Source organism: Cibotium barometz, chromosome 8, assembly GCF_041138505.1.
Source record: "Cibotium barometz isolate CiBa-2024 chromosome 8, ASM4113850v1, whole genome shotgun sequence".
In the NCBI taxonomy this organism is placed as follows: domain Eukaryota; kingdom Viridiplantae; phylum Streptophyta; class Polypodiopsida; order Cyatheales; family Cibotiaceae; genus Cibotium; species Cibotium barometz.
Genome location: NC_141053.1, coordinates 38,477,368 through 38,490,511, shown reverse-complemented (window position 1 = coordinate 38,490,511; position 13,144 = coordinate 38,477,368). Strand labels below are relative to the sequence as shown.

General features: G+C 44.9%; 1 protein-coding gene across 2 annotated transcripts in view; it reads left to right on the top strand.

Annotated features, from left to right (window-relative positions):
- The window catches only part of LOC147636229 (selenoprotein O), a 78,799-nt gene extending 69,896 nt beyond the window's left edge, over positions 1 to 8,903 (top strand). The window contains exons 6-9 of one of the 2 annotated variants that reach the window (XR_015266504.1): positions 6,772 to 7,078; positions 7,169 to 7,442; positions 7,938 to 8,365; positions 8,455 to 8,903. Coding sequence is in view for 1 of the 2 variants with exons in the window: in XM_086801661.1 (XP_086657787.1) it covers positions 6,772 to 7,078; positions 7,169 to 7,442; positions 7,938 to 8,192 (836 nt within the window). In the remaining variant the exon portion in view is untranslated. Of the gene's footprint in view, positions 1 to 6,771; positions 7,079 to 7,168; positions 7,443 to 7,937 lie in introns of both variants that reach the window. The other variant, XM_086801661.1, reaches the window with a different exon arrangement.
- The last annotated feature ends 4,241 nt before the right edge of the window (positions 8,904 to 13,144 follow it).

Below are 13,144 nucleotides of genomic sequence, written 5' to 3'. Positions count from 1 at the left end.
TTGATATTTTGATGATGCAGGAGCACCACTTGGGTGAGAGCAGGATCCGGAGATATGGTTCGGTGATGCCTGGTAGATGGGACACCTTTTGGTCTGCAGGGTTTGGTCCTTTGGGTGGACAGGGAGGAGTATGCATGGTCATTGCAGATATATGGCGGCAGGCCATTGTGGATCGAGGGATCATTGTGCCTGGTAGAGCACAGTATGTCATTCTGAGGATGCATGATGAGCTATTGGGCGTGCTCAACGTCTATGCGCCCAACCATGCTAGTGCCAGAGCAGAGTTTTGGACCCAGGTTACGGATGCATTGCCAAAGGCCGCACATTGGTGTGTCGGGGGAGACTTCAACATGCTTGAGGACCCGGCCGATAGGGTGGGAGGCAGTCATGTTACAGTGCACGGCACGGAGCTTGCAGCTTGGGACCGGTTTTGCATGTCACTGAGGATCACTGATGCATGGCAGCATGGGGCCTTCTCCCGCTCTCAAGACAGTCTTAGTTTCTCTCGGTCGGATCGCCGGCAGGGAGGGACTAATCTATCACGGATTGATTGCTTTTATGTGGGCGACTGGTTAGGGGAGCGAGGGGGCTCCGTCGGCATTCTCGCTGGCACCTCATTTTCAGATCATGCGCCAGTTATCTTGACATTGGAGGAGAGGACACGGGAGCCCAGCTTGCAGTTGAGGATCCCAGAGAGGGTACTTACAGATCCTAGTCTCGCTGAGGACATTGAGAGGATCTGGCATGATAGTCAGTGCTCTGACCAGGATGCAGCAGGCCAGTGTGCCCAGGGACTCTGCGAGCTTAGCTCTTTTCTGCACGCTGCAGCTTTGACACGGCTGGGAGAGATTCGCGAGCGTGAGCATCGGCTGAGACGCAGCCTTGCTTCGCTTCAGCGTCTTCAGGAGCAGCAGCCTGCATGTGAGTGGGTGGCATCCCAGCTTAGCCAGGCACGCCAGGAGGTTAGAGAGGCAGAGGAGCAGAGACATGAGTTTTACTATCGTCGTCAGGTCTCTCAGTGGACGCAGCTTGGTGATAGAGTGACTGGGGAGTTCTTTGAGATTACTGGACCCCGCCATGCTCGAGCGGGAGTCCGTCAGCTTGGGAGGCCGGATGGATCGGTAGCTACTGAGCCTGGAGAGATCAGAGCCATTGCCATTGGATTCTATAGAGACCTGCTTTCAGCGGAGCCAACCACTGAGGATCGGGATGCTTGCAGACAGACTGTATGGGCCCATGTGCAGAGGAGGGTCACAGATCGGATGCGTACTGTTCTTGGTGCGCCTCTCACAGAGATTGAGCTTGCTGAGGCCTTGAGGGTCCTGCCGCGACATAGTTGCCCAGGGGAGGACGGACTGACGCCTGTCTTTTTTATGCGCTATTGGGACCTTTTGGGGCCAGGCCTCCGCAGGGGCTTTCAGTATGTTTTGGACACTGGGGTGATGCCACAGAGCTTTTCAGAGGGCTTGATCTTTCTTATCCCCAAGGGCGAGGGAGTATCAGATGATATTCGGCATTGGAGACCTATTACGATCCTCAATACTGTCTACAAGGTCTTAGCAAAGGCCTTGAGTTTGAGGATCGAGCCCTTCTTGGGGGAGGTTATTCATGCTACCCAGAGAGGATTTGTCAAGGAGCGCAGTATCCTTGACAACATCTTCAGCTTCTGGGAGGCGACGGCCCGAGCTAGATTTCTTGGTGAGGACTTGGTCGTGATGCTTCTCGATTTTGAGAAGGCATACGATAGAGTCGATTGGGGTTTCTTAGAGGGCACTATGCTTCGCTTGGGCTTTGAGCCAAGCTGGATTAGAGGGGTGGCGGCTCTGTATTCCACAGCTCGTAGCTAGGTGTTGATTGCAGGAGGACGGGGGCCGAGTTTTGAGCTGACCAGATCAGTCCGTCAGGGGTGTCCCTTGGCCCCTTTTCTTTTTCTCTTCTTTGCGGAGGCCATGAGCATGTATTTGACGGCAGAGGAGGTTGGTTTGAGAGGACTCCAGCCCCCAGTCCGGGGGGAGGACCTGCTCAATGCTGAGTTTGCTGACGACACGGGGTTATTTTTGCATGGCCAAGAGGCCAATCTTCTTCGGGCAGAGCAGTCGCTCCAGGTTTTTAGTGCAGCTTCGGGAGCATTGATCAATTGGCGCAAGACAGTGGCCTTTTGGATCAGCAGCGCTCCCACTCCGGCATGGAGCCCGGACCCCGGTTTTAGATGGATTCCTCCTGGCGCTGCAGTGCGGTATTTGGGATGCCAGATTAGACTAGATTTGTCACCTGAGCAGCAGATTGCCCCGCTTCTTCTGAGCATTCGGAAGAAGCTTTTGTATTGGAGTACAGCTCGACTATCCTTGGCTGGGAGGGTGGTGGTGGCAAATCAGGTGCTGTTAGCGACCATGTGGTACATTACGTCTTGCTGGATCTTCTCGAACTCTTGTATCAGCCAGGTACAGAGTTTGATCAGGAACTTTCTGTGGTCTGGGCGGGACGGTCAGCCAGCCCGGGCAAAGGTTGCATGGGCAGTTATTACGCTTCCGCTGGCTCAGGGAGGCTTGGGCATTATAGATCCAGTCGATTAGAGTAGAGTCTTATTGGGGAAGCTTATTGTTCAGGGGCTGCTTCCAGGCGCTGAGCCTTGGAAAGAGCTTCTCTTGTAGCGGCTGCAGGGTCGGGCCCCCCCAGCAGGGGGCACTTGAGTCTTGGGCACCAGAGATTCGATGGATCTTCATAGAGATGAGGAGGACAAGAGTCAGTAGAGGATGGGAGGACAGATTTGCTTTGAGCATCCTGAGAGCTTGGGAGCTGCTGAGACCGGGGCTCTCTCAGCGACCTCCTTCTTGTGTTGAGGAGCGAGCCAGACAGCCGCTCATCTGGAGCCCAGCGGTTCGCACAGAGTAGGGTCATATGCTGGGTTCTCGGCCTCGTCTAGCCTGGGGACCTTGGTGGCAGGCCCAGCACGCAGTTTTGGAGACTGGCAAGCTTTCTGCAGTCTCCCAGAGGAGATCCAGGTGATCCTCCACAAAACGGGACAGCAGAGAGGATGAACAGGACCATTCAGGAGAAGGTCCGTTCCATGTTGTCACATGCTGCGTTACCTCATGGTTTTTGGGCTGAAGCTGTTATGACAGCCGTTCATCTTATAAACAGGTCACCTAACACGAGGCTTGGTGGGAAAGTGCCAGAGGAAGTATGGACAGGGAAGCCTCCGTCCTACAAGCACTTGAGAGTGTTTGGTTGTGTTGCGTACGTGCACGTACGCAGGGAAATACGCACCAAACTTGATCCTAAGTCTCACAAATGCATATTCCTAGGATATGGTGACAGAGGTGAAATGGGGTATAGACTTTGGGATCCAGTGAATAGAAAGATTATACGCAGCAATGATGTCATTTTTGAGGAAACATGCATGTATAAGGAGCCTGCAAGGCAACAGGAGCCTGGCAGAGTCATCTTTGATGATGATGGACATCATGGACAACAACCAAGGGCTGTAAATCAGCCATTACAGCAACAAAACTAGCCCTTAAATGGTGCTGAAAATGGTCCAAATGGACAGCCAGAGTTGGCAGAAGATATCCCTATGGATATCCCACAGTTAGAGGAGATACCGGGCATAATCTTTCAACCTTATGGCATGGAACAGGAGCCACCGATAGGTGATATGCAGGCTGGACAGCAACCTGCAAATGATGATCATTGGGTACGGAGGTCCACAAGACCCTCCAGACCCCCTGATAGGTTTGTTCCAGGGGTTGACTACTTGATGCTCACTGACTGTGGGGAGCCCTCATGTTATAAGGAGGCTTTACAGAGGGCAGATAAGGCTCTTTGGGAGCGTGCTATGAAGTCAGAGATGGATTCTCTGCACAAAAATGGAACATGGAAGTTGGTGCATTTGCCTACAGGCAAGAAGGTTTTGCCATGCAAGTGGGTTTACAGGCTCAAAGTTGCACCTGATGCAAAGCCAAGATACAAAGCTAGGTTAGTGGTTAAGGGCTTCAAGCAGGAATATGGTGTGGACTTTGATGAGATCTTCTCTCCAGTGGTCAAAATGACCACACTTAGAGCTGTATTAGCTTTGGTTGCTCATGATGATCTGGATTTGATTCAGATGGATGTGAAGACTGCTTTTCTTCACGGTGATCTCCATGAGGAGATATATATGCAACAGCCAGAGGGTTGTGCAGTGAATGGAAAGGAGAAGCTTGTATGCAAGCTGAAAAAGAGTCTTTATGGGCTCAAACAGGCACCAAGGGAATGGTATCATAAATTTGATACATTCATGAAATCCCAGGATTTCAGGAGGAGTGACATAGATCACTGCTTATACACCAAGAAAGCTTTGGATGGCAGTCTATTGATCCTCATCTTGTAGTTTGGGTGATGCAAATCACATTTTGGGTATGCGGATACTTCGGGACAGAAATCAGCATGTGTTGTATTTGTCTCAGAAGGAATACATTGGCAAAGTCTTGCAGAGGTTCAATATGGAAGGGGGGAAGAAGACTAGTACTCCGTTGCCTCCATATGTGAAACTCAGTGCTATGGACAGCCTACAGTCGGATAGTGACAGGGCTGATATGGCCAAGATTCCGTATGCTTCAGCTTGTGGCAGTCTCATGTATGCCATGGTTGCTACCAGGCCGGACATTGCATTTGCAGTGGGAGTGGTTACTAGATACACGGCCAACCTTGGCAAGAAGCATTGGGAAGCAGTGAAAGGTGTCATGAGATACCTGAAGGGCACACAGGATATGTGCATCTGCTTTGGCAAACAGGATGCATTAGTGCATGGTTACACGGATTCGGATTATGCCGGTCATCCAGATAACCGGAAGTCTATGTGTTTACATTCACAGGAGGTGCTGTGTCGTGGATATCCAGGATGCAGAAGTGCACTGCCTTATCTACTACAGAGGCCGAGTATATTGCAGCCACAGAGGCTTGCAAGGAGGCATTATGGCTATCTCGGTTAGTGGTTGATTTGGGTTATACAGGGGATATTCCATTGTTGCATTGTGACAGTCAGAGTGCCATCCAGTTGGCAAAGAACCCTGTCTTTCATGCAAAGACGAAGCACGTGGATGTGAAGTATCACTTCATCAGAGAGGTGATAGAGAACAAGCTGATTCAGCTTGTCAAGATTCATACGGATGACAACCCGGCTGATTTGTTGACAAAGAGTTTGCCTCCAGAGCGGTTTGCTCATTGCAGACACTTGATGGGCATTGGATGAGGCCAGTTTCAGCCTTGATATGGCCTTGTATATTATCATGTACATGCTGATTTTTTCTTTTCCTTCACTTAAGGGCACATTGCCTTTAAGTGGGAGGTTGTTGGGGTAAAGGCATTATGCCCACCCTTATAGTGTGTTTAAGCCCATAAGTTTTATAGTACATAGTACACTTAGTACTTTTAATGTACTAAGTGCACTATGTGCACTAGAGCAAATATACATGTGTGATAGGGGAGTCACACACTCATACTTTGTGAGTTGACTTATCCCCACACGTCTCTCTCTCTCTCTCTCTCCCTTCTTCTCTGTGTGTGTCTCCCACATGAAACCCTAACTGTTTCAGCTGAGCTTCTTTAGCTCCCTTCAGGATGGTCATCATAGCCGGCATTGTAAGTTGTAACTAGGGACTAGCATTGTCATCAGCTTAGCCATGGATATTTTGCTGAGGTAGGGTGTTAAAATATACCAAAATATATAGCATATGACATTGGGGCTATGGGCATTGAGTTCAAAGGATCTTACACCAACTTAGATATGTTAGGATTTTGGCCTAGTTAGCTTTCTAGGTCAATACGTGCAGAATCAAGTGGAGGATCCACTGACACTTGGTTCTAGGCAGGATGTCCTTAGTTATGTTAGGATTTCGGTCTAGTTAGCTTTCTAGGTTAACCGTTAGTTTATGCAACTCGTGGAGAATCTCCATAGTGGAGGATCCACTTACACTCAGTTCTAGGCAGGAGGTCCTCATTTTGATGGTGCTCTATTCTAAGGTGGTGAGGGTGGTGGACAATTAGGAGTTAATCATTGTTTTTATCCATGTACTCATGCCTATGTATAGGTCTTGTCCTTTGCCTAGTGATTAATCATCTTTAGAATCAACCATGGATTCCAACAGACACATCATCTCTAGGAGGGATTTGTCCACTCAGATTGGGTTGGTGATTATGACACTAGAGTCTTTAAGTGGGAATTTTTTTTTTCCTTGGCAGCTCATGTATATCTTGGTTGAGCAAAAAGCAACCAACTGAGGCGACACCCACTCCCATTCTCACCGACAATCAGAGTGCTATGGCTGTGGCAAGGAATCCAATTTTCCATGCTCGCACCAAGCATATAGAGATTCATTATCACTATATCAGAGAGAAGTTACATGCAGAGGAGATCATCTTGATCTATTGTCCTACACATGACAACATTGTAAATAGTGAATCATGATTCATTATCACTTTTATCTATAGGGGACATCAGTTTGATCTATTACCAACTATTGGGGAAAGATAGATAGACGAGCATACCACCACAGCCATTGGCAATCACTTATAGTAATGCCATTTGAAAATATTATATTTTCAATGTCTTGTGGGTTTTTAGCCGAGGGACGAAGCCTCTTGAAACAAAAATTCAAACCTCAAACGTCAAATATCAAAACGCTTCTTGTGACTATGCTATGGAATGTTTCTTATGTCTTTGTAGAACTGCTGTTGCATATTAAGTTCGAATGATGATTGATTTCAAATTGAAAACTGCTTGCTCCTTTGCAGCATGGTTTATCGAGGTGGCCGAAAGGACTGCTGCTGTTATTGCTAAGTGGCAGGGTGTTGGATTCACTCATGGTGTTTTGAACACGGACAACATGAGTGTTCTTGGTTTGACTATCGATTATGGTCCTTTTGGATTTTTGGATGCTTTTGATCCAAAGTTTACACCGAATACAACAGACTTGCCAGGACGAAGGTACTGTTTTGCAAATCAGCCGGACATTGGATTATGGAATCTCACGCAGTTTGCAACCACTTTGAAGGAAGGTGAACTCATCTCTGAAGATGAAGCTCAGTTTGGACTCAACAGGTATCTGGCATGACCACCATGACATAATGCACAGTTCTGCGTACGTGCAAGTTCAGAGTTGATTTCCACGTCTGGGTGCTTCTTTTGCAGGTACGGAGAGAGGTTCATGGATGAATATAAGCAACTAATGAGCAGAAAGCTTGGTCTGAAGGAGTACAATCGTGAACTTATCAACAAGCTTTTAAGTAACATGGCCTTTGATAAAGTGGACTACACAAACTGCTTTCGTGCTTTAGGGAATGTCAAATCGTCTCAGGATGTTGTTGATGAGGATCTTCTCAAGCCAATTAAATGTGTTTTGTTGGAAACGAGCAAAGAACGCAAGAAAGCATGGATTGACTGGATGAAGCTGTACACTCAGCAGGTACGACAAGCAAGCCCCTATTGCATGTGTTGTTTCCTTTTATTGCCTCTAAAAATTAACTAGTGTAATAGCCTGTTCAAAGCATGAAAGCAATTCATTTAGAAATGATTTTTATAATTATGACTTCATATGTTTGATTCACTTACCATTCAATGATCAAGAGTAGATCTTGCTTTTTGACCACCATTCAATAGTGTGGGGATCGAATTTGCGATCTCACCTCCTTAGCTTCTTTTTTACCACCATCCAGTAGCATAGGGATCGAATTTGCTGTCTTGCCTACCTTGCTTTTTTTTGTGTGTGGGGTATGGGCGGGTGCAGGTGGACCGCGGCGGGGGGGGGGGGGGGGGGGGGGGGCGCGGTGTGTTGTGTGGCCAATGATCGGGATTAGATCTTGTTTTTTTACCACCATCCAACACTATGATGCTACATTGCATGCCTCAAATTTATGAGGCTGGTCTCCTTGAACACTTCTGAGAGAATTTATGTACGCAGCTGACTGCTGAAGGCGTGCCCGACGAGGCTAGAAAAGCAAGCATGGATTTGGTGAATCCAAAGTACATCCTACGCAATTATCTATGCCAGACGGCTATCGATGCAGCTGAGCAGGGGGACTACAGTGAAGTGAATAAGCTACTGAAAGTAATGGAAAATCCATATAATGAACAACCAGAGATGGAGAAATATGCAAGGCTCCCACCAGCATGGGCATATCGCCCCGGAGTCTGCATGCTTTCTTGCTCCTCCTAGAGAAGTGCCAAGCTTATCACTATTAAGACTATTTGTTAGACTGTACAATGGCTCTTGGGCCGAGGCAATGAATAGTTTAACAGATGTGTACCACGGCAGCTGGCCAGTGAAGGTGAAAGCTTGAACAAGAAAGAAACTGTTGCAAACAGCAATGCGTCACTTCATGTGTGCAGGTGAATACTGAAGCGCCCCCTTCCATAGAGCAAGCATTCATACCCCTCATTTCTGACACAATTGTTGTCCGGTTAATGGTTGATCACAGGTGCGGAGGTTGTATTTAAATAGCAAACTTATAGTAAGCAGTTTCTTTTGAATGACTTTCACATTCAGAAGGGAAAAAAAATGTAAGCCTGTGTTTGTGATCTTGACAAGTGATTCCAGAGAGAGCTTCACAAGACCTCCACACACACACTTCAGAGTTGTGTCTAATGCACTTGGTATGCCTTTCAAAGGACCCAAAGAGAAACCTTTTATTGTATTATTCTCAAGTTAGCAAGTCGTGCTCTCTTTTTTAAAAATTAAAATTCACAACAAGAAAATTTCAGAAATTGTAATTATGAGTTTTGACTGGGACTACATTTTTTAGGTTGATGTGTATGCAACATGAAAGAGGGACATGCTTTCCGTCTCTCAAAAGTGCTGCCAGTGCTGACCTATGATGGCATGCTCAATGCCATAAAATATTCTACATAATAAGAGTTATAATGTGAACCAGGTGCTCTGGTGTATCCTCCTTTTGTGGTGGTGCAAAATCTTATAGGCTCTATGTTGGACTTTGGCGGGGTATTGAAGCCTAATTGTGTCAAATTGCAAGTCGTGAAGGTTTTTTGGTTTATTTGATTTCGTAATATGGGTGTTGCCATCTGGAGGGGCTTCTTTGGAAAGGGAGAAATGGCGATCTTCACAATTGTATTCACTATTCATGCCCACCACATAGTTTACACTTGATGGTTTGTCTTTTGTCATGCTTTGGAATTATTGACTAGAAGCTTGTGTGAGGTCAGTATGAGGACCACTTTGAGACATCACTTTGCATCAAGGCCCTCATCACGTGACAAAAAGTGCAGAATTTTGGTATTGGCTTAGTCTCCCATAGCTAACATGCACAACCTTGAGGTCTTTGCCTTGGAGGTGAATTTGAACATGTACCTTGTTTCGGCTGATTCATTGAGTAGGTGGCCTCCAATTAAAGAATCGTGACCATGTGTTCAGAGAAATAATTATCAATGTTCGCCAGCCAAAAATGGCATGAGACACAATACATAGCTGATAGACCATGTCGACATTGAGTCAAATCTATGGTCGCGAAAACAAAAACCTACATGAAAACATACTACTAATCAACTAGTAATTTTGACATGTGTCAAGAATCAAGTACAATCACATTGGCAAAAAATCATATAATATTGGTTTTCTTTGGGTTTTGGATCGCTTTTTTGATAGGGTTTAGGGAAAATGTCAATGAAAACTCTACATTCACCCACTTGCCTTCTTTCAGAGCTCCTCTAACCTTGGCTAATGTTGTGTTCTTCTGATTGAGGTTCAATGGTGTAGGTTCCTTAGCCATACATATCTTTGTACCCTTAAAGGCTGTTGGAAATTGAGATATGAGAGAGAGAGAGAGAGAGAGAGAGAGAGAGAGAAAGATATGTTAACGTCTACGAGAGGCCAAAGTTGGCCTAATCTCATTCGCTAAAACCAATCTATTATTGGGTTTCTTTGGGTTTTGGATCACTTATAGGGTTTATGGAAACTACCCACTTTACTTCTTTCGGATCTCTTCTAACCTGTTCTAATGATATATATTCTTATGGTTGAGTTGCATTGGTGAGTTTCTTAGCCATCTAGATCTTTTTATCCTTAAGTTCAGGTTTGTTGGACAGAGAGTTGAGAGAGAGGGAGAGAGGGAGAGATTGTCTACTAAAGAGCCAATGTGCCTATGAGACCATAATGTACATGGCATATCTCATGGTGGAATGGAAAATAAAATAAAAACATACATATCTCATTGGGGTGATACAAAACTATCCATGGAAACTCATCATGGAATGCGAGGAACATAGAAACATGAGAGGAGAATTCGCCCCCAGTAGATGGTATACCACTCCAAAATATCAAGCATGGGGCTAATGAGTATGGTCGAGAGGTCTCCCTCAGCGATGCCACGTGGAAAGGTAGCTTGATGGCGGTGGAGCATGTCCTCGATTTGAAGCTGATGAGGGGATCGTGGCCGACGGTCGGGGGATTGGGGGCGTTGGGCACGTTGGAGTGCGAAGGCCCGGCCCGAGCTAACTTCTCTCTCTCTCTCTCTCTCTCATGATCTACCTGAGTTCAAGTCCGGCCGTTGGTCGTATATGCCCTTGTTTCAATCTACCGACGTTAATACCTCTCTCTCTCTCTCATATTAACATCTACAAAAGATCCCAAGGAAGGGTCTACCAAACCATAAGCGATGCACATGATATTTGAGTCATGGAAAATGTAATTGAGAGAAAATGAAAAATGATTATGACTAGTGTATACATATGTGATATCAACATGGGACCATTTATGGGAGAAACTAGCCATGATCAGCTAATAATGATACCCTCCACAAGCAATATGGATCTGATGGTTGAGAGAATAACTAGCCTTTGTGATGGAAGCATATAATGGTGTGCACGGACCTCTTGGATCTACATCTATCTCGTGGAGTCATGATGCTTGGGTCGTGGATTTTTGGCTAGCAAAATAGACTAAGCTCAATCACTAAGGATGCTTCTAGGGCGCAGGGCCGGACCACTTGTGGCCAAGGGGCTCATGTGGATGCATGTCGACTAAAGAAATATTGATGACCCTCTAGGAAGTATCACATCGGGTCTACTTCTCGGTGCGCTGTCTCAGTAATCCATCCTATGATGTCTGAGCTCCAATGAGTACATGCCTAGGCATCTCCGATCATCAAACTACATCCCCTGTGTGAGTTAACCAAAACCCCTCATCACAGAAGAGGTAGTGGAATCTCTCATGTACCTCATAGTAGGTGTTGGGCAACTAAGCATGTAGTGAGTCTTATCTTCCACTTATCATGTGTATATTGTGCAAACCGATCCTTGTGTGGGGCATCATCAACAATAGCACTCCACTTTGCGGTAGTGAGAAGACATCCTGGTCATTCACAATATGCATGGCATGTGTCATACGGGTTTGTATGTATCTTGAAACCACAACACTCAACAAATCGTCATAACCCAACATAGTGACATTGGCCATTTCGAGAGAGAGAGAGAGAGAGAGAGAGAGAGAGAGAGAGAGAGAGAGAGAGACCATTATTGGTAAAGTGTAGGTGAAAATCAACATAGTGACATTGGCCATTGAGAGAGAGAGAGAGAGAGAGAGAGAGAGAGAGAGAGAGACCATTATTGGTAAAGTGTAGGTGAAAATCTAAAAACGATTTCAAATCTTCACCATATGGACAAGATTGGTTCTTTGTTTGCTACAAATGTGTGTGTGTGTATTTATACACATGGGAATAGAACACACACACACACACTCACACACGCACACACATATATATATATACATATACATATACATATATACATATATACATACATATATATATATATATACATACATACATACATACATACATACATACATACATACATACATACATACATACATATATATATATATATATATATATATATATATATACACACACATACACATACACATACACATACACATATACATACATACATACATACATACATATATATATATGTTTATACATTTACATATATATAAATATGTATGTACATGTATATACACATGTATATGTATGTATGTATGCATGTATATACACGTGTATATGTATGTATGTATGTATTTATGCAAGCCTCGAGGACTTGGATGTGTCTAGGCGGATACTTAGGTATATAAAGTCCACACTATACTATGGGCTTTTATATGAGGATGGAGTAAAAGTATTGGTGTATGGATATATAGATATAGATTGAATTGGTGGTGTCTCAGACATGAGATCTACCAGTAGCTGTATGTTTTCTTTTGGGAGTATAAGGGAGCTGGTATGAGAGTATGTGAGGTAGCTTGGTTTGCAGAAGCTACTAGTAGATATAGGTGAGTCTATGGAGGATAGAATGTTGTCATTTATTGTAACAACATGAGTATTAAGTAACCCAATGTATCATGCTAGGACGAAGCACATTAATATGCATTATCATTTTGTGAGAGAGAAGGTTCTAGCAGATGATGTGGATTTGGTTTATGTCAGCGCGTAGGATCAAGCTGTTGATATCTTCACAAAGGCATTGGGTACAAAGAAGCTCCATAGATTCAAGAGCTTACTTGGAGTGCAAGGTATGTAGTTGAGCTTGAGAGGGAGTGTTGAGATATCGAGCTCAACTAGTGTGGATATGACTGACACGCTAGGATGACAGCTCCGCACTTATGCCACTGGCATGGTTGGTGAGATTATGGGTAATATGTCGCTAGTGGTTTATGTTGAGAAGTGTGGTGCCATAGAGCACATGTAAAGGTAGGGAGTGAGCAGGTGAGCATGAAGCTATATGGTAAATTGGATTATCCCACATGTATGGAACAAGCAAAGATGTACTCTACCCATATAAAAGGGGTCATTTTCAAGCAATGAAAAGAACAAGCATTTGCACATATCTCAAGTCTCTCTATGAGTCCGGGCTAATCTATATTGGGACCTAATTGATTTGAGTCTTACATATACACGTCATCATGGGTGTAATTAGATACCACCCACCTTCGCTTAGTATAATCACTCATAATTAGAATGTGATTAGCTTAATTCACTTACATTAGTGAAGATACCATGGATTTTAACATGGTATCAGAGCTTTTCCTCACTCCATGAGCTTCCCTAACCTTTCATTACATTAATCTCAGCTTATATTAGCACTAATATTCCATTAGTT